Source organism: Mucor mucedo (genome assembly GCF_025094135.1).
Source record: "Mucor mucedo strain NRRL 3635 chromosome Unknown EV154scaffold_135, whole genome shotgun sequence".
In the NCBI taxonomy this organism is placed as follows: Eukaryota; Fungi; Mucoromycota; class Mucoromycetes; order Mucorales; family Mucoraceae; genus Mucor; species Mucor mucedo.
In genome coordinates, this window is record NW_026252419.1 from 77,273 (window position 1) to 104,395 (window position 27,123).

At 37.1% G+C, this 27,123-nt stretch overlaps 8 protein-coding genes across 8 annotated transcripts; 3 read left to right on the top strand and 5 right to left on the bottom strand.

Moving 5' to 3' along the window:
- Positions 1 to 311: 311 nt before the first annotated feature.
- Positions 312 to 1,010, top strand: EV154DRAFT_568844 (uncharacterized protein; the record flags this gene model as incomplete). Its single annotated transcript, XM_051606097.1, has 1 exon — positions 312 to 1,010. One exon carries the CDS (start codon positions 312 to 314, stop codon positions 1,008 to 1,010), a length of 699 nt encoding a protein of 232 aa, XP_051452781.1.
- Positions 1,011 to 1,957: 947 nt separating this feature from the next.
- EV154DRAFT_524952 (major facilitator superfamily domain-containing protein) lies at positions 1,958 to 3,932 on the bottom strand. Its single transcript, XM_051603229.1, has 5 exons — positions 3,721 to 3,932; positions 3,534 to 3,656; positions 3,133 to 3,458; positions 2,772 to 3,069; positions 1,958 to 2,701 (listed from the first exon to the last, which is right to left on the bottom strand). The coding sequence occupies exons 1-5, from the start codon at positions 3,898 to 3,900 to the stop codon at positions 2,165 to 2,167; spliced, it is 1,464 nt and encodes a 487-aa protein (XP_051452782.1). The 5' UTR covers positions 3,901 to 3,932; the 3' UTR covers positions 1,958 to 2,164.
- EV154DRAFT_451041 (uncharacterized protein) lies at positions 3,933 to 5,850 on the bottom strand. Its single transcript, XM_051597232.1, has 4 exons — positions 5,034 to 5,850; positions 4,858 to 4,971; positions 4,548 to 4,785; positions 3,933 to 4,476 (listed from the first exon to the last, which is right to left on the bottom strand). The coding sequence occupies exons 1-4, from the start codon at positions 5,803 to 5,805 to the stop codon at positions 4,185 to 4,187; spliced, it is 1,416 nt and encodes a 471-aa protein (XP_051452783.1). The 5' UTR covers positions 5,806 to 5,850; the 3' UTR covers positions 3,933 to 4,184.
- A 160-nt stretch (positions 5,851 to 6,010) lies between these two features.
- Positions 6,011 to 9,487, top strand: EV154DRAFT_606449 (adaptin N terminal region-domain-containing protein). The gene is made up of 8 exons (XM_051607542.1): positions 6,011 to 6,153; positions 6,240 to 6,442; positions 6,523 to 6,681; positions 6,768 to 7,210; positions 7,275 to 7,408; positions 7,464 to 7,895; positions 7,966 to 8,898; positions 8,970 to 9,487. Exons 1-8 carry the CDS (start codon positions 6,123 to 6,125, stop codon positions 9,434 to 9,436), a joined length of 2,802 nt encoding a protein of 933 aa, XP_051452784.1. The 5' UTR covers positions 6,011 to 6,122; the 3' UTR covers positions 9,437 to 9,487.
- EV154DRAFT_524956 (Pex12 amino terminal region-domain-containing protein) lies at positions 9,474 to 11,026 on the bottom strand. Its single transcript, XM_051603230.1, has 5 exons — positions 10,850 to 11,026; positions 10,656 to 10,764; positions 10,111 to 10,568; positions 9,809 to 10,045; positions 9,474 to 9,728 (listed from the first exon to the last, which is right to left on the bottom strand). Exons 1-5 carry the CDS (start codon positions 10,967 to 10,969, stop codon positions 9,510 to 9,512), a joined length of 1,143 nt encoding a protein of 380 aa, XP_051452785.1. The 5' UTR covers positions 10,970 to 11,026; the 3' UTR covers positions 9,474 to 9,509.
- A 273-nt stretch (positions 11,027 to 11,299) lies between these two features.
- Positions 11,300 to 13,283, top strand: EV154DRAFT_524960 (tubulin beta-3 chain). The gene is made up of 5 exons (XM_051603231.1): positions 11,300 to 11,471; positions 11,544 to 11,580; positions 11,649 to 11,665; positions 11,801 to 11,940; positions 12,012 to 13,283. The coding sequence occupies exons 2-5, from the start codon at positions 11,553 to 11,555 to the stop codon at positions 13,177 to 13,179; spliced, it is 1,353 nt and encodes a 450-aa protein (XP_051452786.1). The 5' UTR covers positions 11,300 to 11,471; positions 11,544 to 11,552; the 3' UTR covers positions 13,180 to 13,283.
- Positions 13,284 to 18,008: 4,725 nt separating this feature from the next.
- Positions 18,009 to 20,008, bottom strand: EV154DRAFT_524967 (uncharacterized protein). Its single transcript, XM_051603232.1, has one exon. The coding sequence runs from the start codon at positions 19,519 to 19,521 to the stop codon at positions 18,244 to 18,246; it is 1,278 nt and encodes a 425-aa protein (XP_051452787.1). The 5' UTR covers positions 19,522 to 20,008; the 3' UTR covers positions 18,009 to 18,243.
- A 277-nt stretch (positions 20,009 to 20,285) lies between these two features.
- On the bottom strand, positions 20,286 to 24,537 carry EV154DRAFT_540197 (coatomer protein alpha subunit; the record flags this gene model as incomplete). Its single annotated transcript, XM_051604404.1, has 8 exons — positions 20,286 to 20,528; positions 20,628 to 21,227; positions 21,310 to 22,501; positions 22,583 to 23,109; positions 23,184 to 23,626; positions 23,690 to 24,250; positions 24,313 to 24,454; positions 24,520 to 24,537. 8 exons carry the CDS (start codon positions 24,535 to 24,537, stop codon positions 20,286 to 20,288), a joined length of 3,726 nt encoding a protein of 1,241 aa, XP_051452788.1.
- Between the last annotated feature and the right edge of the window lie 2,586 nt (positions 24,538 to 27,123).

Below are 27,123 nucleotides of genomic sequence, written 5' to 3' on the forward strand. Positions count from 1 at the left end.
AAGTAGCATTGTTTACTATGTGCCACTTCTACTGATGTTGTAATATGTGATGTCCTCTGTCTATATATATTACTTGATATGGTAATGACAGCATGTCTAATATAACCCATCTCAAATATACAAATATAATAGAACAATGTATATTTAAATCTTGCCAAAAATCAAATTCCAATGTCAATAACGTCTACCAAAGGGACGGTATCCCGGGAGTTTTATTTTGGGAGGATACCCTTATTAGTTTCCTATTGACAACCTATAAAGACCGGAAATTAATTGAACTTTATCTTATTCTTCTTTTTATAAATAAAAAAATGCGCTTAAATCGTGTGGCAAAGATTGTTGCTGTTTTCCTTGGACTCTCATTTATTAGCATAGTTCAAGCCGTCGTGTTATCTGAAGGTGAATCTAGTAATGTAAAATATTCTGAAAGATTAGCACGCGCAAGATCATTTGATAGTCTCCTAGCCCTCGCAGATCGTGATATGGAAGTTGGCGAAAAGTCACATATACCCATAGATCTCAGTAACTACTTGGAAACCAAGCAGCCACCACTCAATGATACCATTTTAACATCCTACGGCAATCCCGCCTTCAACGAAATGTTTGATAACATCACGGACAATTACCCCGAATATTCCAAATTCCTTGAAAACGCATCGACGAGAGAAATCATGAACCTCCGTCTCAAAGTCATGACTTATTACAAAAGTGATAGTGAATATGGCAATATCCAGAACAGATTCGATAATTTCATTAGGGATTTCAGACCTAAAACAGTTTCGTTTGATAAATTTTGTTTTTCAATCATGGATTATCTTATTTTCCCAGGCTTGGGTGTCGAGTCGTATTCGCCGGTTGCGTTGGCCGGACTGCGTAAAAGCGTGGTCAGCACAATCCCCAGAAACGCCACTGCAGCACAAAGAAGGGACTTTGTTGGTGTTGTCGACGACATTATTTTCAAGTATTTAACCGGAGAAGATATATCTAGCTATTCTACAAATAAGGCCTGATACCCGCCCTATTTTATATTTTTAAGAATAAAAAGATGAATGATTTAAAGCCACTGGCAAAAAAAAAGTCCTATGTTCTCTCTTCAGTTAAAATTTCTAAAAAAGAACACAACTACAAGTAAAATTCTACGAGTGGGAATTCCAAATTGTCATTCTTTGAAATCATGTTGTTGCATCAATAGAATTATTCTCAGGGACATTCTGCATTTCCTAAAACAGTAATTTAGGTTACTACCCTTGAAACTTTTGTTGTTTTCTCAAGTGAGCCTATGGTTTAAAAGAGAGGTACCTTAATTATTGTGAGCTATGGACCACCATTCGATATCGCGGGGGGGGGGGGGTAAGTGTTCTTGGTGTATTGGCTCAAGTGCTTTCATCGGGAAACCAACTACAGTTAAAATTCCTCTTTTCTAACAATTGCATAAATATATATAGACAGCATTTGAATAGAAACAATCCTTAACACGTTCCTTTCAACTCTAATAAGATGATGCCGATCACTCGGATTTTTTTTCTATAACCAACAACAGGCATGTTTCATGCAAGACAAAGATTTATGTACAGCTCAAAACACAGAGTAAATCATTGTTAAAGACGTTTTGCCAATGAACTTCGAGATAGTACAACCAATATAATTGTGTGATATCCACCTATAAAAAAAATCTAAGCTTTCAATTGGCAAAAAGTGAAAAGATGACAAATTCTTACGTTATATTACAGATACATCAACAAAGGTATGGTATTATACACTATAATTAGAGAATTATTCCCAATTAAGATGCATAATCCGAGGCCCGTTTATTTTAGCACATGCTATTGTTCAAATAGCTCTTGACGTATACGCTGTAAAATCAAACAACAAACAAGTAAAATGGCGCGGAAAACCGGAACTATATCCCAAGAACCAGAACAAACATTAACCTAAATTACACATTGCCAAATTAAAGTATGAAAAATAAAATAAAATCAAGCACGGTTTATTTATGATGATAAATAGCCAAGAGAAACACAAACTAGGACAGGTGGGGGGGGGGGAGATAATTTTTTTAATATTAGAGTTAGGATGGGAGTTGATAATAGGAATGCACATAAGAAATCACAGACTCTTCTTTGTTGCAATTACTAAAGAAATAGCAAAAATAAAGGACTGGTAATTACAATTTATAAAGGATATTTCGATCCTGAGCATCTGTGAGATCCAAATACACGTCAGTAGGGGTAGTGGGAGGATTAGCTATACGACGCTTATTTTCGTTCTTCATCAGGATGTAGTTTATAATCAAACATACGATAAGGGCAGCATTTGCAATTGAAAACCCGGTCATGGCACCGAAATAACCAGGCGCTTGGTTATCAATCATCAAGAGAGGGCCAATAAAGTTACCAAAAGTCATAGCTACCATATTGACGGCGTTGTAAAAATTACGCTTGGTATAGCCAGAAACATTGGTCGAAACAAGTGTTTGCGTCAGAGAACCCACACCCGTCATGGCCCAACTAAGGTAAAGACCGACAAGTTTAGGCATGCCTGGCACAGTGGAAAGGATGATACAACCCACAAGAGAGATACTTGCAGTACCTATTGCAGTAAATGTAGTATGATGAACACGATTTGCTACCCATACTGCACCAATAGCAAACGTTGCGGAGACAACGCCGTTGGGAATTTGGAGGATAATTGAATTAAATGCCTTAAAAAAACTTTTTTTTTAGTGCACGGGTAAAAAATAAAAAGATGCGGGAAATGTTATGATTACTTACAGAAAAACCTAATCCTTCCACCAGAATGGTACTAAATGTAACTAGACCACCGTTTTGAAGACAGTTAAACAAATTCATAAAAAAGATAAGATACAGGCGAGGTTCTTTCAAGGCTTCCCATCGTTGTTCGGACTTGATTTCTTTTACTCTCACCACACAATTGTCACGGGTTCTTTCTTCCACAATGTCCAATTCCTTTTCGGTCAGACGTAAAAGTTTGTGATGTGTATTATCCACAAGACAGAAAAAGGTCAAAATACCAATTAGGACCGTCATAATACCAAATACAATGTAACCCCTTATAATACATATATAAATTAGCGTCCCTATATCACAAGCGAATTTTTCTTTCCTATTTTACCATCGCCAAGCACGAAGACCAGCAATATTGTCCATGTGATATAACCCATACGCAATCAGAACACCAAAGACTGTACCCATGCCTGTACTTATACCTAGAAAACCCCAACACGAGGACTGTTCGGAACGACGGTATAGAGTATTGAGAATAATGTAGACACAGGGATATGTGACGCCTTCAAACAAACCAAGCAAAAATCTCAGGGCCATGAGTTGAGAAAATGTGTGACAGAGAGCAGTTGCAGCCATGACAAAACCCCATACTATCAGTACTGAACCGAGATATCTTCCAGTAGGATACTTTTGAATAAGATAATTGTTGGGAACCTATTGTAATTACACATTCTCATCAGATTATTGACTTTTGTGTATATATATAATATCTTTTTTAAGTGTATTTACCTGGCAAATCAAGTAACCCAAATAAAAGATCGAGCCAACCCAACTAAACTGACTACCGGTGATATTATTGTCTTCCTTGATGCCCAGCACAGCAGCAACACTTAGAGCTGATTTGTCACAAAACTAATATATAATAAAAAGAGCGAATTGGTTGTTTTTCAAAGGAAAATGCGTGATGAAATCTTACTTGAATAAATACAATCAAAAAGATAACTGGTAATACTGTCCAATTTAATTTTCGCACGAACGCTTTTTCTTCTGGTGTTTTAACAAATTTAACTGGAGTCGAGTCATGTTCGCTGATGATATCCTCAGCCAAAGTTTCCTTGCTATGATCAAAGGATTGGGAGTCCACTTGTTTTTCCATTTTTTTTTATGATAAAAAGAAAGAGAGAAAGCCAAAAAAAGAAAAATAGGATCAATGAAATCAATACAGTGTGTATTTATGGAAAAAAGGAGAAAGAGTGTACAAGTGTAATTTTATATGTGTTACGTGATGATTATTTTTGATCCACAAAACTTGACATGAAAATAACTAAACACTTTTGATTGCCTCCTCCTTTTTAATTGTGTATGTGTGTGCATGTGTGTGTAACAAGATTTTTTTTTTTAATATCTACAAATGATGGATCTTCTATTTTTAATATATATCTACAATACATTGTTCCACACATTTTGAATACGTCTTTCATCATCAAGACGTTTCACAATTCTCGAATAAATTTCTTGACCATAGAAATCTTCAAGATTCGTATTGTCGGGTAACTTGTCGTGTATGTTTGCTTCTGTTCTTGTCAGACAAATCGTATTAAAATGGCTTAAGGGTTCGGTCTTGATCCATCTTGTTAATGCTAATTTGTCATCAGGGCCTGAAATCACACTCTTTCCATGCCACATTTCCTCGAATATATAACCCACATCACGAGCATCCAAAGGACAGATCCTAATAGTTAAACAAAGATGAGCTTTTAAGGCTTTGATCGAAAGCAATATCCAGTGTATATAAGGGCTTACTTTTCGTTAAATGATTTTGTCTCTCTGATCATCAATTCACGATGCATGCGAATATATAATCCATCTCTTAATTTGATGGGGAGTGGGTTGAAATCAGGATATTCGGCTAAACGCAGGATGATATAGGTGGCAATCGCCATACCAAACATACTAGGAATTGTACCCAACACAGGCAAGATACGTGCTCTGAAATCTGGCAGCGCTGAAAATTCATCTCTATCCTCAATCTTTTCCTCCTCTACAAAATAATAATCTTTAGCATATTGCACGTGCAAAAAAAAAAAAGGGAAATATAGTATAATATTCTTACCCAATGGTAAGAGCTTAACATGATGAGGTTTCTCTGTTGAATAGGCAACAGGAACACCATGAAGAATTCCCATCTTTTTAAGTTTTCGTCGTACGGCACGTGCGAGTGGATCCTCTGGTTATTTGGGCTTTTCTTTTAATATGACGAGTCATTTTGCATTAAAAAAAAAAACTTACCAAAAGTCTCACTGATGTCCGCAATTTGGATACGAGATGGATCTGCTTTTGCACCGGCTCCCATGGAGCTGATGACCTGTAACTTCTTATCGTAACAATACTTGATCAAATCAATCTTGGTATTGATGTTATCAATGGCATCCACTACATAATCGGGGTTTCCTCCTAATAATTCATCCACATTATCTGCATTTAATAAATCAATGCAATCTTCCACTTGAACAAAAGGAGCAATTTCCTTGAAATGATTCTTGATACATCTGACTTTGGGAGTGCCCACATCTTCCAAAGTGGCTACTGCATGACGGTTCAGACTACTGAGAGTGACTTGATCGAAATCAATGATACGAATACGTTGCACACCGGATCGCATCAACATTAATGCGGCCCAAGAACCTACACCACCTGCACCAACTACCACCACAAACGATTCTCTTACTTTACGAGCTCCTTCCTCACCCAATAAGGCCGTATTTTTGCTCAACTGTTCTTCTATCAGTTTATCGTCAAATATGATGGGAGGTAAGTTGTAATGTGAACCTTGATTGACAGTTCCCACTGGAGTCAAGTCGATAATGTGGCGTTCTTCGGCTTCCTTCAGTTCGTCCTTGAGTGACCTTGCACGCGAGCGACGTTGACTACTTTGGTAACTCATGATGCTAGTGGCTGTTAATGCAGAGGCTGCCACGGCTGTTAGCGTGAGTTGAACACTATTCGGGTGTTTTTCAAAGAACTGGCCCACAGACTCCGTGAATCGTTCAATAAATGACATGTTTGTATTAATTTAAAAGAGTTATTGTCGAGAAAAAGTTTTTTTTTTGAAGGTGTGGGGCCAAAAGAAAAAAAAAAATGACGTTGAATATAAAAAATTCCAGCCAATCAAATGATAAAGAATGCCACTTACACTGATTTCTCGACGTGTCTTTCAATTAAGCGGGTTCATAAAAAAAGATTTAATTATTTTCCTGCTTGAACACGTCCTTTTTTAACTTTCTTCAAAAAATATCAACTTTTCTCGGGTTTGCATTGAATAAGTGCCTTTTTTTTTTATATTTATATCTCTTTCTTTAATAAAAATTATATAAAAAAATGAGTTATGCCAAAAGAGACGAAGACTCAGGTAATGAAAAAAAAAAAAACATTAGGGGAAAAAAAAGATGAAGAATAACAATATTTATTAAAACACCATCTGTTCACTTAAAAAAGGAGACGTCAATGTCTTTTCTCAAATAAACAAATCAACTGTGCTTCAAGAAGCTCGTGTTTTCAACGACTCACCCATCAATGTTCGAAAGTGTAGATTGTTACTCACAAAGATTATCTATTTGCTTTCATTGGGCGAACCCTTCAACTCACAAGAAGCAACAGATCTTTTCTTCAACGTCATTAAGCTTTTCCAGTCCAAGGATGTAAGTTCCTTTTCCATACCACAACACTGTAGTATTGACCCTCCCCCCCCCTTTTTTTCTAATTTAAAAAAACTATGTAGACCTCTTTAAGACAAATGATGTACCTTGTTATCAAGGAATTATCAGGCATTGCCCAAGATGTTATCATGGTGACTCAATCTTTAATAAAGGACATTCAGTCCAAACAAGAAACTATTTACCGTGCCAATGCTATTCGTGCCTTATGTCTCATTACCGATGTAAGTTTTCAAAGCCTTTGGGAGAGGAGGACTAACTTTTTTTTTATGTAACACTCATTTTTATATTTTTATATTTTATAATATAGCCTTCCATGATCCAAGGTATTGAACGTATCATTAAAGCATCAATTGTGGATAAAAACCCTTCTGTATCTGCCGCTGCACTTGTTTCTTCTTACCACCTCTTTGGTGCCTCCAAAGAGATTGTTCGTCGTTGGGCAACCGAAGTGCAAGAAGCTGCCATCGCTAAACAATCAGGCGGACTTGCGTCAGTCGCATCGAGCTATATCTCTAGTTTTGGCGGTCAGGCTGCTAACCAGTCTCAAGTAGTTCAATCCACCAGCAGTATTGCTCAGTATCATGCCATCGGTCTCTTGTACCTTATCCGTCAACAGGATCGTATGGCTGTGGCTAAATTAGTTCAGACTTTTTCAGGTACTGGTCGCGGTGCCAGTGGAACTTTAAAAAACCCTGCCGCTGTCTGTATTTTAATCCGATATGCTTGTAAAGTCATGGAAGACGAGCCTGGGTAATTCAAAAAAAAATATGATAATGAGCGAATTGTTTGTGGAGGCTAACTTATGTAGGAGTAGATCCACAAAGCGTATCTATGAACTTTTAGAAGGATATTTAAGACACAAGAGTGACATGGTAAACTTGGAAGCCGCTCGTGCTATTTGTGAAATGAAGGACGCTTCTGCCAAAGAGCTTTATCCTGCCATCTCTGGTAAAAAAAAAATCAAAACTTTTATAATATTTGTTAATTGACGCCCCCCTTATAGTTTTGCAACTCTTCTTATCTTCTCCCAAACCTACTTTACGTTTTGCTTCTATCCGTATTTTAAACACGCTTGCTTTATCCAAGCCCACTGCCGTTTCACCCTGTAATTTAGATATCGAGAATTTGGTTGCGGATCAAAACCGTAGTATTGCTACATTTGCCATCACCACTTTACTCAAGACCGGTAACGAAGCCTCCGTGGACCGTTTAATGAAACAAATCTCGAGTTTCATGGGCGAGATCTCGGACGAATTCAAGGTTATTGTGGTCGAAGCCATTCGTTCACTTTGCATGAAGTTCCCCAACAAGCAAGCTGTCATGCTCACCTTTTTAAGCAGTATCTTACGTGACGAAGGAGGTTATGAGTTTAAAAAAGCCGTGGTCGAAGCCATTTTTGATATGGTCCGTTTTATTTCAGACTCCAAGGATGCAGGTAAAATATTGTACAATGTATTTTGGAGATGTAAAAAAAAATTAATTTTATGGGACGGGGAACGTTGTAGCTTTGTCTTATTTATGTGAGTTTATCGAAGACTGTGAATTCACCAAACTTTCAGTGCGTGTTTTACATATGCTTGGAGCTGAAGGACCCAAGACATCCACACCCACCAAGTATATTCGATATATTTACAACCGTGTGATTTTAGAAAACTCCATTATTCGTGGTGCCGCTGTCAGTGCACTTGCCAAATTCGGTGTCAACTGTCCCGACGTGGGTGTAAAGCAAAGTGTGAACGTTTTATTGACCCGTTGTCAAGACGATGTGGATGATGAAGTACGTGATCGTGCTACCTTGGCCCTCGAAATGATGAAAAATGCTGAATTGGCTAAACTTTATTGTGTCGATGATTCTACCTTTGCACTTCCCATCCTCGAGCGTGAATTAGTGGACTATGTGAACCTTCAGGGTAACGAGAAGGCCTTCAATTTGGGGTCGGTGCCTGTCATCAGTAAAGCACAGGAAGATGAAGAGCGTCGTCGTAACAGACCTCAAGATTTGACCACCACATTGTTATCTACAACCCCTGCTTCCTCCTCCACACCTGCCACACCTCAAGCAGATAAGAGCGGAAGAGCAACCAGCCATTTGGATCAACAAGCTGCCTATGCTGAGGCATTATCTGCCATTCCTCAAGTGGCCGCCTTTGGTGCCTTGTTCAAGAGTTCTCCCAAGATTGAAGTCACTGAAAGTGAAACAGAATATACTGTCAATTGTGTCAAACATACTTTTGCCAAACACATTTTGTTCCAATTTAACTGTCTCAACACACTCAATGATCAGTTATTAGAAAATGTTGAAATGGTAATGCAAATTGATGATGAAGAGGCTGGATTAGTTAAAGTGTTGGAGATTCCTGCTTCCAAATTACAATACGATGTTCCTGGTCAGATTTATGTTGCTTATGAAAGAGAAGATGTGGATGATTTCCCCATTGGTGAGTGTTTATGAAAGTTTTTTTTTTATGGTTTTTGTACTGACGCATTGTTAATGTGGGGGGTTTTATAGCTTCATTCACAAACACATTGAAATTTGTCGTCAAGGACTGTGATCCCACTACGGGTGAACCTGATGAAGAGGGATACGAGGACGAATACCAAGTGGAAGATTTAGATTTATTGACCAGCGATTATATCCGACCCACGTATGTATCCAACTTTGAGGAAGAGTTCCAAAGTTATGGAGAGGGAGAAGCAATAGAGACATTGGCTTTAGATCGTGAGAAGGCACCTAGTCTTCAAGCAGCATGTACTGCGATTATAGATTTATTAGGCATGCAACCTCTTGACGATACTTCGTTGCCACGTAATCCTAACGTTCATACATTGATTATGGCTGGTACATTTTTGACAGGAGAAAAGGTGTTGGCAAAATGTCGTATGACGTTTAATTCTACCTCGGGCGTTGCATTTGAAATGGCAGTGAGAAGTGAAGATCTTACTATTTCTCAAATCGTACTTTCTGCTATTGCTTAAAAAAAAAAAATCAAACAAATAAAAAAAAGATTTTGTTTTATTATTATTACTAAAAAAAAAAAATTAAGGAAATCTACATGGCATCGGCATAAAGTTTTGTTAAATCTTCAGGGCCTCCGTCAATTTTAATCCAAGTGACCGGGCACCTTTTGTTTTCGTCGACATAATGATATGCACAAGTGTAACAGAACACGTAACCTGATGGTAACGCTGTTGGATTGTTAATAGGACTTACAAGACATAAGGGACAAGTGTTTGCAGTGGTGGGTAGTTTGGTACCACGTGGATCAGGCTATATATATATATGTGTGTGTTTTTATTTGACATGTTCAAAACTCTATCTATTCTCTCCTACTTTTTTTTTTAATTTACCTTGATTTTATCTGGTGGTGGAATTACAGTTCCTTCTTCATTTGAGCCAGTTCCTCCTCTCGAGAATTCAGAGGAATACCACCATTCCAAGAATTTAAAGAAAAAGATGGACATGGGCAACAAGACCTTTAAAAACTCTACCAGTTTACTAAATACAGCTGTCACAGCACCAAGAGGATTCTTCAACAAGGATAAAGAAGGTGATGCAGTCCCCGCTGACTTATCATAATGATCACGCTTTTTTACATATAAGGGTTAATATACATAGATGTGATGTATGCAGAATAACACGAGTAACTTACATAATCATTCATGCTCATTCGTTTTACTTGTAAACCTAATAAATGCAACCAAGGTGTGTAATATTTTGTTTTCCCAAACAAATAAGCAACATTATAAGCCATATTAGAACCATGATAAACAAAATTCAAGATTGGATAAAGTCTTTTAAAGAGACGCATGAAACGGATAGCCAGTTTTCGCATGCGTGGGGTATCCCCATTTGCCAGTTCCTCGTTCTCGAGTTCCTCTTGTTCATTGTCTCCCAGAATAGAGGATGCAGATCCTCCCGACACTTTCCCGTACAACAAGTCAAGTCTGCTTTTGACATACGGTAAACCTACCAACACCAATAACGACATGCTTATTTCTCTCCTTGTCAACGCAGGCGATGATTGCGATGAGGCACTGAACTGAACCGTATCTAGATGACGAGTGGAGACTCGCTTTAAGCCGTAAAAGTTTTCAGCAAATGAACCTCCTATGGAATGACATGTAATATTTTTCCCATGTGAGCTTTTATCATTAGTCATTCCAATTCACTCTTCTTTAGTTTTTTTTTTTTTACCCCACTCTTTCAAGTAATGACGTTCAACAAGCAGCATTAAAGCAGCATAGAATTCTTCATGGTTATTTACAACTCGTAATAATAGACGGGGATACCTTTGAGCATAAATCTAGAAGAAATAAAAAAAAAAGAGTACTTTAGTATATATGTACATATTATTAAACAAAGAAGGAGGGGGGAGCAGCTGAACATACAGCTAAAGCGTATTGCACAGCAGGCTGCAATAATTCTTTCAGCTTTTCCTGTGCAACCAATTCAAATAAAGAAGGACGATAAGCGTCCTCTTGAGAACCTAAAGCACTCATAAACTCCATGGTGTGTAGATATTAATTTAAAAAAAAGGAGGGTGTGAGGGGAAAAAAGTCAAAATCCTAAGCTGGTAAGTTTTGCTTTGTGCTGCCCTGCCTGACATTTAAAAAAAAAATGACACGTGACTTTTTGAAGTGTGTGTGTGTGTGTGTGATACTGAAAAAAAAAAGTGTTCTGAGTGAAAATGTATTATGCAGTTTCTTGTAAATGCATTCTTGCATGTATTTATCAAGAAAACAAGTTGTTAAAATAAGGGGGTTGTGTATATTTATGATAAAATGTTTAAAAAAAAAAAAAAACGGGTGTTGAAAACAAGAAATGTTAAATTCAAGCCGCTCAAGTCACGGAAGTGTCTACCAATGATGTCCATGTTTTTTTTGTATTTTTTTTTTTTTTGTATATACCTTCAATTTTTTTTTAATTTCTTATATTTTTCTTCTTCTTCTTCATTCTTTTTTTTCATTCGAAAAAATTAGATTATAAACCATTTATATTTTTTAAAAAAAGGTATGACAGGGTGGTGGTGGTGGAGGCATAGTTACGGTTGTATTTATCAACGAATGATTTCTATGCTTTTAGATTTAAACCATGAGAGAGATTATTCACGTTCAAGCTGGTCAGTAAATATCAAAATAGCTCAATGTTTAGAGTAAAAACTCATAAAATTTCTTTATATATATATAGGTCAGTGTGGTAACCAAGTAAGTTGGAAACATTAGTATTCATGCTCTTTTTTGAAAGAAGGGCACATCCCTCAGTGGAGAAGGGAGATTATATATATATATATATCTATGCACGTGTACATGTTTGTTTATTGACTTTTTTTTTCTGTATAGATTGGTCAAAAGTTCTGGGAAACTATCTCACAAGAACATGGTATTGATACCAACGGTAATTACGGTGGTGATAATGATCTTCAGTTGGAGCGTATCAATGTCTTTTATAATGAAGGTTCTCAAGGCAAATATGTCCCAAGGTAATCTTTTATATCCTCCCTTTTTCAGAATATAAAATTGTTCCTAAATAAAAACCTCCTTTAATATGTAGAGCTATTCTTGTGGATCTCGAACCTGCCACGATGGATGCAATCCGTGGTAGCCCTTACGGTAAAATCTTTCGCCCTGATAACTTTATCAATGCTCAATCTGGTGCTGGTAACTCCTGGGCAAAGGGATATTATACAGAAGGAGCAGAGCTTGTAGAATCTATCATGGATGTCATTCGTAAAGAAGCAGAGAATACAGATTGCCTTCAAGGTTTCCAACTTTGTCATTCCCTTGGTGGTGGTACAGGTTCTGGTCTGGGTTCTCTTTTACTCTCCAAGATTCGTGAAGAATACCCCGATCGTATTTTGAGTACCTACTCTGTTGTACCCTCGCCTAAAGTATCCGACACTGTTGTTGAACCTTATAATGCTGTATTATCCGTTCATCAATTGGTTGAAAATTGTGATGCCACTTTTTGTATTGATAATGAAGCTCTTTATGATATTTGCTTTAGAACTCTCAAATTAACTAACCCTGGTTACGGTGATTTAAACCAACTTGTCTCGGCTGTCATGTCCGGTGTCTCCACTAGTCTTCGTTTCCCTGGTCAATTAAACTCTGACTTACGTAAGCTTTGTGTCAACATGGTTCCCTTCCCTCGTCTTCATTTCTTTATGGTTGGTGTAGCTCCTCTCACTGCTTTTGGATCTCAACAATATCGTAACTTGAGTGTTCCAGAGTTAACAGCTCAAATGTTTGATGCACGTAATATGATGGCTGCATCAGATCCTCGTCATGGTCGTTATTTAACTGCCGCCACTATCTTCCGTGGTCGTCTTTCCACAAAGGAAGTTGAGAACCAAATGTTGGCTGTTCAACAAAAGAACTCTTCTTACTTTGTTGAATGGATTCCTAACAGTGTCAAGACTTCTCTTTGTGATATTCCTCCTGTTGGTCTCAAGATGTCTGGTACATTTATTGGTAACAGTACTGCTATTCAAGACTTGTTTAAGCGTGTCAATGAGCAATTCACAGCCATGTTCAGAAGAAAGGCTTTCTTGCATTGGTACACAGGTGAAGGTATGGACGAAATGGAGTTCACTGAGGCGGAGTCTAATATGAACGATTTGGTCTCCGAATATCAACAATATCAAGAAGCTACTATCGATGAAGATTATGTTGAGGATGAAGAGGATTATGTAGAGGAAGATGATGTTTTGGAAGAATAAGAGTTTCTTTTCTTTATGCTGTTTTCTCTTTTTTTCTACCAATATCCCCCCACACACAACATCCTTTCTCTCTCTCTCTTGTTTAATTGTCAAAAAAAAAAAAAAAAAAAAAAAAATTACATACATCCAAAAAAAAACCCCCCAACCACCAATTATAATTCAACAAAGAGAGATGCACACGAGAAATCATACCTGAAAAAGAAAAAAAAAATATGCATTTCAAAATAAAAAAGACCGGAGTAGCAAAAAAACTTGTTTTTTTTAACAGGTCGTATCACATTTTTGAGTCACTTTTGTATCATCCCGAGTATAAATCATTGTTTGTTGTTGCCTGGGTTCACACAGTTTTTTTTTAGACCCGAATCTTTTTGATATTAATATATCTAGCAAATAAACTTCTCATGAGATGTTTTCTAACACAGACTCAGTCAAACACTTGTCACAGCCTCATTCCGCCTGCTTATCATATAATAGTACAAAGTTTAGAGGAGTTTTATGTGTCCACCCCCAAAAAAAAAGAGTGCTTAAGTAGAAGTCAAGGTAGACTGTTTCAATATTAGCTAGTGGTAGTAGTAGTAGTAAGTACACAACCAGTTGAAAATTTTAATTTTTATGCTAGTTTACTTTTTTGGACAAAATGTAAGGGACAAACATTGCTTTTTTTTTTACCTGTAATGATCTTAATCCTTAATTAAAAGGAAACCGTGTTTGATACGGCGATACGATAATGGGAAAATATTAGGCTTACTGTTTAGTTTTTTTTTGGGTTTAAAAGCCTCTGGTCTTCCTTCGCCTGACCAAATCGCCTTTGAGATAATTATCATATTTCTGGCAGCATTCACATCCCTTTAACACACCTTTTCACATTTTTGACAGCAAAGAACTCCACTACCCTTGAAGCCGGGGGTTTTAATCACCTTCAGGTCATCAAAATAACATTGAATGCATAATTTGGATGTTTTATATTCGGCGATCAACTCACCTGCAGCTTCACGCTTTTTTTTTTAATGATCTCCACATAACTCCCAGTCACGCCACACATAAGACCCTTCAGCTTAACCAGGTTCTTTCCAAACATTCCTGCCCCAAAGACTACCAGTAGAACCTTAGATTTATATTTTTTATACAGAAGTGGTTTCCACTTATTTGGTCTTTCCGAGCAAAAGGATTAACAATTACATAAATATATTTTTTTTTTAAAAAAAATGGGTTACCTACTTCTTATCAGTTGTATTTTTCATATCAACCTTGGCATCTCTCTTCTTAAACTTCTTTCTTCGCTTTTTCATTTTCTTCTTGTCTCTTTAACGTTTGTTATACTTTGAAGTACCGTGTACCAAAATGTTCACCATCGCTTCAGCAGCTCGCTGTCTTCCTTGATATAGAAAGAATCTGCCTTTTGTTGTACCAAATCAGGGAGACTTATTATATACGCATTGTCAAACTGAAAAATAAAAATTTAACAATTGTTCTTTTTGTTTTGTTGATTTATTAATCTGATTGTCGTTCGACAAAAACGCACGCTCCTTTGGAAGTACTCTAATGCAGTGGAACGTGTTGTGTTTTAAGGTAAAGTAAAATTATAAAAAGACTATAGGAGTAGTTTGAGACTGTTTATAAGATGTCTTTTTTAATAATTAATAAATGAAATATACGAGTATTTATATAAAAGACTGTCTGCTGTGATTCATATCTCTAGTGGCTATCTTGAAGTTATCATTGATTAACCAAAAATCCATACGACTATTACATAGTCACTATTTTAGTCTTGTTCTAATAAATGTGAAGTCTTCTTAACTCTCTTTGCTTTAAACTAAATTTTAAGTATTTATCAGACGTACTAAATTAGACTTGTGATGTAATATCCTTATAGTTCTTACTATGACGTTTATTGTTAAGCTTATATCATAAATGGTATCAGCATGGATAAACCTTTGTTAGCTCTAATATGGTTATAGCCTTGCTAGGTCACCACAGAACGAAGCGATGCCAAGCTGTTAAATACCTGTCCAGTGGGAAAGGTTTCGTAGAATTCAATTAAGATTGGACTATTTTTATCCATTTCATTAGTGGGTTCTGGGGAGAGATCAGCCTTTATTTCTGGTGTTAATAATTGAAGTGATATTGCTGGTGCATTATCAAACGGCCTTGCTGGAGGATGTCTTTTAGTATAACATACGATAATAAAAGCTTTGAATCGCAGGAACTTCCCCCACTGCCGTGACCACAGACTATGTCTCCACATCACCATCCTCGAATTGATCATCAAATCCTCCTAGCTCCGCTTCAGCCGTTTTAAGCTTGATCAGCTCTTCAATCTCCCTTTCCGTAACACTCTAAGGTCCCCTACTTTGAGTACCTAGTGGATGATCAACAGTTATTTTTAATAGTTTTAAAAGTATCATCAATTAAACCTTTACATACCTGTAGGTGATTCCGCATTTTTGAATCTCCCAAAAAAGCGTCTGGAGTGAATTGGAGTCACGGCCACTTGATTGTTTCCGGCTTCATTTTGGCTGGCAACGTCAACCATTCTCTTCATGAATACAGCTTAATGAAAATTTAAAAGAACATTCAGGTGACTGAAAATGTGTTGGATATAATTTCTGTATGTATTGACATCTGCAGTTTTTGTTGTAGGCGTCCCAGTCTCAATCGCCTTTACCCCATTCTCTTGCTTTCTCTAACGGGTTTTCTTCTGGATTTTTACTTTTACTTTTATATGACGACAGGATAAAAGCTAAAAACGAAATGAAGCTTTCTGGAGATTTTGATAAGGTGACCAAAGTAACTTTTGTGGGGAGCAGCTTCTTTAGAGGCAAGCATATCTCCTGGATTTTTAATTTTTGGTCTTCACTCAGAATGTTGTCCGTGATACCCCAGCTAGGCTCACCGCCACAGATAAATTGATAACAATAATTAATCACAATCTTGTCCACATCTCGTGGTTCTATGGGTTAGAACATACAAACAGGTTAGATTCGGAAACAAAATAGTAGTTACAACTATGGCTTACCGTCAACTCCTTTTGTAAACAGTACTTTAAATACTGAATGACTCTACTCTCAAAATTTTTCAGCAACATGATTTGTATATGAAGTTGCAATTTCTACACAAGGCCGCCGTCAATAAATCGCTTGCGTCTTTTGGAGGGGCTTCTTTGTATATTGCAAATGGATATAAGGAACGAAGTTTGTTCCAAAGAGTCAAAAGTTGCTCATTAACATGTACACTGCTTGTGACCTTGCGCGAGCCTACTAATTGACATAACGAGTACCTGTAGTTTTGTTGGAATATAGAATTTGGAATACAGTCAATATTTTGAAGACAGTAGTAATTGTTGAAAACCATAGCTCTAATCACAATCTGTCTTATGTATATTGATGTGGCCAAGACTTTGTTCCTTAACGTATCTTTATAAGTATCATTAACGATTTCATTAAAAGGAATTTTGCGGTTATAGGCTTGATAGTTGGCACTTAGATTATCTTGCAGTACATCCTTTTTAGAAGGATTGTAATTGGGGCAATCTTTGTACCTTTGTTAATGGCCTGTTTGTTTGCAACTTCTACAAACTTCGGCTGTCGGGCCCGGGTTAATCTTTCTTCTCTTCGCTTGACGTTTTTCAGATTTAACAGTAAAACTTATTGCTTTCTTTTTTTTTGGTAGAGGAGGAGCCCACTTTAAACATGTTAAAATATAGCACTACAAACAGTACACATTATCACAAAATTACCATCATTTGCAGAAGCTTCTCTGTAGAACAAGCAATTGAAATATTATTTGTTCACATGCCCTTCTTCATAGCGATCTGTACAGGTCATTTCTGTAATATATATATACGTTGAGTCTACGTTAGTTGTTTACTTGTAAAGCTTTACCTTTGAAACGATCGTCATCTTCTCTTGTATTTATTTTAGATAGAACGTCTCTTTTCTTCTCCGTAACAACTTTTTAATCATGTTGCACTTAAAGAAAGGTAAAATAACATTTGACCACATTTTCGGTTTATATCAAAAAGAAAAGAGAGGCATCCAAAATCATATTCAACAGATAAAATAAATTGTTTTTTAGCCAATAATGTCAACTTGTTTTGAATGCTGTATTTTATCATTGCTATTTTTCTGGACGATTAAAAATTGATTAAATGCTTTTTCCCTTTTCTTCAATAAGATCGCTGTATAATTATTATCGATGATGCTACCCTTCTAATTTATCCAGAGGTTTAAGCTTGTACACGACATTAAATACCAAAAGAAAAAAACGTTTTTTATGATAATAGCTCAGTCCACTTAGAGCTGTCTACTTTAGCCTCCAAGTAGAGATATTAAACAGATATAAGGGTACGTTTTCATTCTTTTTTTGTCATAATAATTCTATGCTAACACGCGTTTCATTTTAATTTTAGTTCCCTTTTTCGTGTTTTGAAGATGTAATTTTCATCATCCTTTTATTATATACAGGCAATTAACATCATTCACGTATTTTTAGTATAATTATTTTTACTCCAGTAAGGTAAAAATAAAATAAAATTACTACTTCTTTTGGATTGTTTTACTTACCATCATTATTATTATTTAGTTATACAATGTATAAGAACGTTAAACGCGGTTTAAAAGGTAGGCCTAAGTATTAAGCAAAACATTAGCATGTCTTTTGTGTATAGTCTGATTATCAGAAGCAAATCTATTTTGTCTTTACCGAATTCGCTGCAATACGCTCATCGAATTTTGCCGGCACAAACTTTTTATCATTTTAATAAACTATTTCTTTTATGGCATTTTTGAGCTCTCAACAATATTCTATTTTACATTTTTTAAAACTTTGGAGCAGTGTTTATTTGTTTTTTTCGTGTGATTGTTGTGAGTCGCACAAAAATTGCTAAAGCGAAAAAGGAATATTTGGAGATTTTCAACTGGTTGTGTAGGCGTAAACCCGGAGTGCAAATTGATAGCACCCACAAAGTACAACTGTATAATAAAAACCAATAATATATAAATGTCCTATAGTTTGTCTGATTTTGAAATAAGGGCACACATGTAATTATGCGATCTATATATTTTTTTATTTTCGTCGTTTAGGCGGAAGAACTAAAAAACTATCGACCATCGATTGTCGTGCGGTGACAGACTTCTTGGGTCGGTTTTGATATTTTAAGGCAGCAGCAGGGTATATTCTGTGTATTTGTGCTGCATCCACCCATTGTCTCTTAACAACCAAAAAAGGATCCGTCTTAACCATCTCACCACACTCAACGGCCTCGTCGTCATCATCGTCTATCACCACATCATGGCGAAAAGCCTGAAAATCTAGATTTAGTTTGAGCCTATTCTGAAACGTCTCCCAACTGGATTTGTCCCATTCAACCCGATAAAGTTTAATGTTGTCACTGGCTATTTTGGAACCAGAGATCTGGACCAAATCGCTACCCTTTTCACTCATTTGGTGTAACCGTGGTGTCGCCCGATAAAATTCATCCAACGTCCGTTGTTTCCTGTCCACACGACTAGGTTGCGAATTACTCACACTGGAAGAAGTTCGAAGTGGGTGTATCGGTACTGTTGGGATTCTTCTTCTACGTAAAGAATTCGCCATATAACCTGGGTACAACAACGCTGAGAACCTTTTCAAGACATAGTCTGCAGGCCATTTAAACTGGAGTTGAGCAAATGCAGCAAGGTTCACCCAATCAGGTTCATGTCGTCTATCTAAATTCGCTTCGAGTTCTTTAGCAGCTGTCATCAGGCCTTCGTCCTTGGCAATACCAATGTTTGTCTTTGGATGAATGAAATCTTGGACAATAGAAAAATCAAAAAATTTGGAGTCTAAATCTACATTGCGTCTTCGATTGAGGTTCTTTGTGCTGTTGTTATGTAATTCATACGTTAATGAGTCAAACAAATGTTGTACGCGTTCCTCATCCAAAGGTGTCTCTCTGCCAAAACGTTGAATATCATCCATCAATGCACGATGAAAATGACATTTGGCAAGCTGTCCTGATAATCCAATACCAACACCTCTAGTACCACTTGTATCATAATCACAACCTCGAAGCAAAGCTACCAAAATCAGGTCCGATCTATCCCAACCCGTCATGTCTGTGATCCAAGTCTGGTCATAACATGATAGAGGCTCGTTTCGCTTGGATGGCCAATGTCTCACCACACGTCGTGCACCAAACAAAAGCACATCACTGTCACCCGTAAATACCATATCTACATACCCTAGTCTTTCTAGCATGGCACATTCGGCTTCGGCTTCACCATATGCCTCCCACATGGAGAAATTAAAAAGTCGAATCAGACCCTTCAATCCTCTTCCAAAGGTGGTCTCAAAGGGCATCGTTTGAATAATCTTGTTTCGTTTCTTGTTGGGTCGATTCGGTCCATCAAATACAAACACAGGTCGGATGCCTAACTCGTATAACCGACAAAATCGAAAAAACACTGATCTTAATTCACTAGAGCTATTTTTTTGTTACAGTGGTATTAATGTATTTATAGTAATAATAATAATAATAATAAATGGGGGGCCACTTTACTCTCCAACCACGCTTGCTCTTGCCTGGAAAGTCCATAACGCAACATCAATGGCGACTCTTAATCCTCTTTCTTTTTTTATTTCGGTCCAGTTACTGAGTTGTTCTAAACTGTATTTTTTTTCACTGTCGGCAATTAGCTTCCAGAGATCAACCACGCCCATATTCTATTGCCCTCAAAAAAAAAAAAAAAAAAGACACTGTGAGGGAAATTCCCCCCTTTTTTTTATGCCGGACATTATCTATTTTCCGTCCCTCTGGAACATGCCCTCTCTCCCCACAAAAAAGTTTGGGTTACATGGGCAAATAAAATAAAAAAAATGCATTTGTATTGAACAAAAAGCGCCCCACTTTCTAGTAGCGTCATTTCCCTTAATGGATATACTCCCACAAGTCTTTTGTGCGTTGTTATAGGGAGGGGGGGTAGTTTACAAATTTTTATAGAGTAAATAGATTGATACACTTTTTTTAAAACAAAAAAGTGAGGTAGGAAAAGCATTAAATGAATAAGTAATAATAGTAGGAGTAGCAAGTTGATCGTGGTTGAAGGAGTACGAAGAGAATTAAATTAAGTCATCAAACGTAACCCGGAAGCAGATGATCCGATTTGAGAAACCTCACAAACAGTACACACCTTGCCTGCGTATTCAGGCTTATAAGAAGCTTGACAGAAAGGACAAGTGGATTTGGGAGATCCCTTATAAATAGGCTCAAAGGACAATCCACATACCACAAACGGATTATATTGATCATAATCTAAAGTCACCTCGTCACGCAAATTACGTTCACACACTGCAAGAATTTGACGTGCCTAATGATTAATAAAAGAGGTTAACAATGAATACAAACTATACCCTCTATCCTTTTATATATATATATATATATATATATCTGTCTATATGTTGTTTACCTCGTCAGCAATCTTTTTGGGTGGAGCTAATTCTAACAGTCTCTGAGAGAATTGAGCTGCAGTATTGAAATTCTTGAGCTTGAACGCTTGTTTGGCAGCTTGACGCAAAGCCAGTTGCAAATGAGGTGTTTGTAATTGACAATGGGTAAAATACGCAGCAAGTTCCAATGCTCGCTTTGTATTATTGGGTTCGCTAGCAGTAATTGATCGACGTTGTTGTTCAACAGCTAAACCCATCAGATACTCACGACAGATCTGAACCAATTGCAGCGCTTCTTCTAAATCGTCCTTTGTCTTTACAATCGTAAACAAAAGTGAGTGTAATAAGGTCTTGAATTGCGTTGCACTGGCGGGGAGTCGACCACCCGAAAACAATTTGTAGGCTGATTGGAGTTGCACAGAGATCAAATTTTGCAAGTGATACACAATCACAGGTGAACTCTTCACAATGTTGGCTACTTCAGCATCCCTACGAAGATGGAAGGCCAATGAAGGGTTAGATGCATTGGATGCAACAAAAGTACGAGTGGATTGATAAATTGACATAAAGTGAGATTTCAAGGGTGCAAAATTCACAGCTCCCACTTGTTGATTTAGGATCTTAGATAATAATAAAAATTTGATGTTAGCATTCCTCTCCCAATCATTTCTTGGGCTACTTCGCTTTGATTTATGTGTTTACCTGCATAGCATGATCAAATGAGCCTGCTGCAACGTGATCTGCTGCCAATGGTGACATCTTAACCCATAATGCTGTTTCAGAAAGTCCCGATTCAGGCACAACAAATTCTGCGGTTTCCTTGGCAGCAACGTTACTTATTTCAGCGTCAATATCGGCACGAATATCAGCATCATCATCCCATCCACCTCCTTCATGGTCAGAATCAATGGGCAAGTCATCATCATGATGGGCATGATGTTGTGTAGACACACCAAAAACATTATCCGTATCCTCATCCGCACCCCAATCACCACTTGCCTCTTCAATATTATCAATGCCTTCATCGTAACCAAATGCTGGTCCAGTAGAACCCGTGTTACCAGTGTTCTTATCCTTTGCAAATACCCCTTCAAAGAAACTCTTGGATACAGTCAAAAGTGGCCAATTAGGATCCTTCAATGGTGTAAGAGGTGTGCTTAACAAAGATGAGGCCAAGGTTGATGATGTATCCTCTTCAGGCAATTCGATATCGAGCTCTGTCTTTCCAGCAGCAGCCAAAATGGCATCCGCTTGTTCCGTCAAACCATACGATTTAGCCGTTAAATAAGCCAAAGGAATCTGTCCAACATCCTGAAGCACACGTATTCTCTCCATGGCGTCACCCAAGTAGGTAGCATTTTGAAATCTCGACATGGGATCACCACGAAGTTGAGAAATTTTTAACATTTGACGCAAGTTTGTTTCGTTGGCACTGGCAAGATAAAGAAACGAAAGACGATCGAAATTCTTGGCACGCTGATAAGCAAGTTCCACAATTTTAAAATTACCGTGTTTTAAAGCCTCGGAAGCCAATTTAACCCACTGTTCCTTCTTATCCAGATTTTGTGCTGATTCATAAGCAATGTCCAAATTTCCACATTCTAACGCAAGTTCGAAGCGAGTGATATCGTCCTTGACAAAATGAAGTGCAATTTCTGGGTATCCCTTCTTTTGCAAATACCCAATGATGGCTTGACCTACCAAATTGGAAGTACGAATAATATGCAATACTTCTTCATATTGTCGTTTAGCTAAAGCTAATTTGAATTTAAATTCGGTAGGGTCGATCTCCAATTTTCCAGGCTTTCCATTTCTACCAAGGACATGGAGTGTTTTCCCTTGTACTTTGGTCATATACACAGGTTGCTCGAGGGTACGAATAATACCATTGTCTCTATTTTTTTTTTTTTTAAAAAAATCCTGATTAATTCTATAGAAAAATAAAAAAATTCGTCTCTTTTTCTTTCTTTCTTACCCTTCAGGTAATGCATATTTAATATGATTCAAAGTACAGTACAAGAATACACCGGAATTGTCCCAGATACCACTTTTAATTCGAATCGTCTCATGTGTTTGACTAATCAATTTCAAATTCTTATCCACGATGGTCACCATATGTTTACTCAAAAGTGCTGCCATCGAAAGATCATCGGACCAAACCACATATTTTACTGATACTGCATCCACTTCCGCAATAACTCGTCGTTGTTGGATATCAAACAAAAATACACTGGAACTATTGGCAATCAATAACGATCCAGCACCGGCATAAAATATATCTGTCACACCCGCTGCAGGAGGCTTGAATGACTTGGTAACGATATTGGATAAATCACGGATTTCAATCTGTTGGTTCTCTTTATCAAAGACTGCAAATCGATTTCGAGCAATAAATAAGGCGTTGTATCCTTTTCCTCGTTTGGATTCGTCACTGGGTTCTGGAAGGGCGCCGGTGGTTGATTTGGGTAATCGGTACAGTTCATATAATCCACCTTTTTCCAACTATATAAATAGAAAAAAAAGTTAGACAACCTGCCATAACAAAGTGGGATTCCTTGTTGCTGTTGTTACTTTACAGTGGTAACAAGTACTGTACGCTCCGCAGGGTTGTAAGATAAATTACGAGGCTGAATAAATTGAGAACCTAATTTCTTGACGCTCAAAAGTTCCTGACTTGAAGAAGTCAAAAGATCGTGCATCTGAAGCACTTTTTTCTCGACATGGAATAATTGGTTATCGCTGACTTGAAAAGCAGGTCTTTCGCGTTCCAATTTAAAGACGATCAAACCATTGTCATGTCCTGCTGCAAACAAGTTTAGCTCAGGATGAGACGCAAGAACCCAGAAACGATCTTGATCACGCTTAAATGTAGCAACCGAGGTTCGTTTGGTAAGATCCCATACCCGGATTGATCGATCCTCGCCGGCTGATAAAATAAGCTCTTGCTTGGGATGGAAAATTGCACTTGATACGCCGTTTGATGATCCTCGACAGCTGTCTACTTCCCATGCCTTGACATCTATTTTATTATAATGTGAATATGTCTATGCAATGCCAAATAATTCTCCTGGTTTTTTTTTACCATTCATTCTCCAAAGTTTCACTTGACGATCTTCAGCAGCAGATATAATAAGAGGTAAAGTAGGATGAAAAGAAACCCAATTCACACCATGATCATGACCTTCAAGCACATACTTGACCATGACATCCATGGATCCAAATAAATCCGCCTGAGGATTGCCAGGAGCAAAAGAGGTGTCAAAGGACATGGGAGCAGGAGATTTATTCTTTTTCACCAAACCCGAGATATCCCATACGCGTACCGTTTGATCAGTTGAGGAAGACACAATGAGATCCTGTTTTGGGTGGAATTGAGCACAGGTCACATAATGATTATGACCTGTCAAGATAGCAATACAATTTCTAGACTGCCAATTCCAAATTCGAATCGTTTGATCGTCTGAGGCTGAAATAATCCAAGGATATTCATGATGAAAGAAAACAGTGCGAATATAATCCATGTGTCCATTCAATGTAAACAAGCATTTTTTGGTCTTGTAGTTCCATACCCTAATCTTATAATCATCTCCACCAGATACAAAAAGTGGTTGCGTTGAATGAAAGGAAACACCACGTACAGGCCCTGATTCTTTTAATTAATGCATTATTCTAACCTCAGACCTTCTCTTTTTTTAATTTTTTTACCGTCATGCTCTTCAAATCTCTCCATTAATGTTCCCATTCGGTAATCCCATAACTGTATACAGCCGTTATGCAGTGACGCTAAAATCCAGGGTCTCTTTGGGTGAAAAGATATACCTTTTACTCGGTTACTTTTCGATTCAAACTATAAATACAAAAAAATGTTACAACTTTGGTCCTTGCCCTCATTTTTTTTTTCTCGCCCCAAACCTTTGTCAACATATTCATGGCCATTTTCATAACTCCCTACTGTAAAAAAAAAAAAATTAAAGAATACAGTCCTGTCACTGTTAGAAGTCTACATTTCATGCTGGACAATGTTTTTTTGGTTGCACCTTTTTATTGTTATTAAAACGAGATGAAAGAGATGAGACACGTGTAAAAAGAAATAATCACCCAAAAGATTGAATTTCCGTTCATTAAATGGTTTTGGACTGACGGGGCCAATTGAATTATCGTAGCACTTGATGTTCAAGCGTTCACAATAAATGCTGCAGTTTGACAACCGAGAATCAGGGTGTGTGTAAGATCGGGTATACCTTGTTCTGCGCCACTGTTTCCCTTGACCACTTATGGACAGCGAAGGGGTTACCCGATTCCTTTTAGATGCGACTACGCGCACCTTGGACAAAGGAACAAATAAAAAAAAAAAATTACTGATATCCGTTTATACGCTTCAATCTTCTGAATCGTTGTTAGGCAATCAAAAGGTACATCACTACAAGTGCTTTACTTGTGGCGTACTATTTTTTCTGGTACCGTAGTTATTCTCGATTTAAATACAAAGTTCGTATCCTTTGACATTTGTAACAAATCCGGTCGAATTGTCACCGAGGCTTCCGCCATAGTGATGGACCTAAGTAGCTGGCACGACAGGATTTTTTGTAATTACATTCATGGTTTTTTTTTTGGGGGGGGGGGAATAAAGAAAAATGCGATCTGTCTGAATTCCTATTGGAAATACTGTATATAAGATTTATCCTAATTGGGTTTGTTTTGTTTATACTTCGAAACTGACGAATGCCATACGTGAAAAGAAAAGCAATTTTTTGGGACTTGACTACTTATGTACCAACTCGGTTAAAAAAAGTCATTGACAAAGATATAGAAACTAATCAACTATCAAGTAGTAGAGAATATCATAATTTAGGTTTTGTTTGTAGAGTAAATGTAACGAGAATAACCAAGCAGTATAAAATTGAGTTTATTGAATGTAAATTTAGAAATACTTTGCTTTTAAAAGTGGCCAAAGCCAGTACCAGGTGTACTTTGATCTTTAGAACAGCAGGAACCCATAGTTGATATATATAATTATTATTTTCTTTTGGTGAAATAAAAAGGAAAATTAAAAATAGTCAAAACGTCTTTCTTTTATAAGAAATCCTTTGTTATCCATGCATCCTGTATTGGGGTTTCTTTACCTTGTGATAATACGCTGTTTTAAAGTCCTCTTTTCTTCTTCTCTTTATTAAAATCTGTCGCTTTTATTTTCTCAAGACAAAAATTGTGTTCTTTATTTTAGGTCATTGTTGACATATGCTGGTGAAAAGACAATCGACATTTTTTTGTACTGTTCAATGTGTCTCTTTGTTCAAGTTTAGTTAGCGTTACAAAAAAGTACTATTGTCTATGATTTAACGATGACTTTTTTTTTTTTTTTTTTTTTTTTTTTTTTTTTTCAAACAAAGTACAAAGATAGAAGTATGCAAGCCTTATGACCTCTTTTTTAATATTAGTCTTACTGCTTGGTAATAATTATATAATTTTCTTAACCGATTGCTACTACGTCGCGTCTGTACAGGTTTATTATTACTTTCATTGTCATTAAGTCTTTTTCTTTTATTATAATTATGCGTGTTGTCACCATTATTTCTTGGAGCAATCTTATTCATTTTTAGATTCGTGTTAGAATTCTTTACCAGCTTACTATAACGTTCTTGAGTAAGCCTTTCGACTTCTCTTACTTTATCCCAATATGTTTTTATCGTGTTTGGAGACGAAAATGCCGAAGTCTTTAGCCACAAATTTTCTCGTTCACCATAACCGATCCATTTAACAAGGTATTCGCGTTCGCCATCAGAACCCTGTCTGTGATCTCGAATTTCTTGAACTTCATACAATTCATCTATATTTGTCTCATCGATGGATACAACTTTCAGTTCTGACGGCACATAGTCTCGATGCAGTAACTCGTTCATCTCATCCTTCAGCACATGCGTACCCGCTTGCGTCTTTCTTACCACAGTGTATGGTCCTTCATAAAGAGGAGATAATTTCGTTGCTCGATTAGGCAATTTTACTATCACTGCTGTGCCGACTGCAATGTCAATTAGGTAGTGTTTCGTATTGAACCTTTTACTTTGTTCCTCTACTAATCTCTGTGTTCGTTCGTGGATAGCAGGAAACACTATTGTAGCCATTATTTCAGCCCTATTTATCAACTCTTCTTCAGATGTCAATTTAGTTGGAATGGTCTTATTTATTTTGGGATCTGTATAGTCCTTAGGTTTATTCAATTGTCGAGCAAACATGAGAGAGAATGGGCTACTACCAGTTCGGTTACGAATCTTGTAGTTACAACATAACTGAGCAGCAGGAAGCAATTCATCCCATCTACTAGTATCATTACCACACAATTTTCTCACTGTATTGACGATCACTTTAACTGCATTTTCGGCAGCCCCATTACCACGAGGATGATAAGGAGTGGAGAATCTATGATCAATGCCTAGCGATCTAGTAACGGTTGTCATCAATCCATTTAAATAGTCACGAGCATTGTCAGATTGACATCGTACGGGTAGACCATAATCA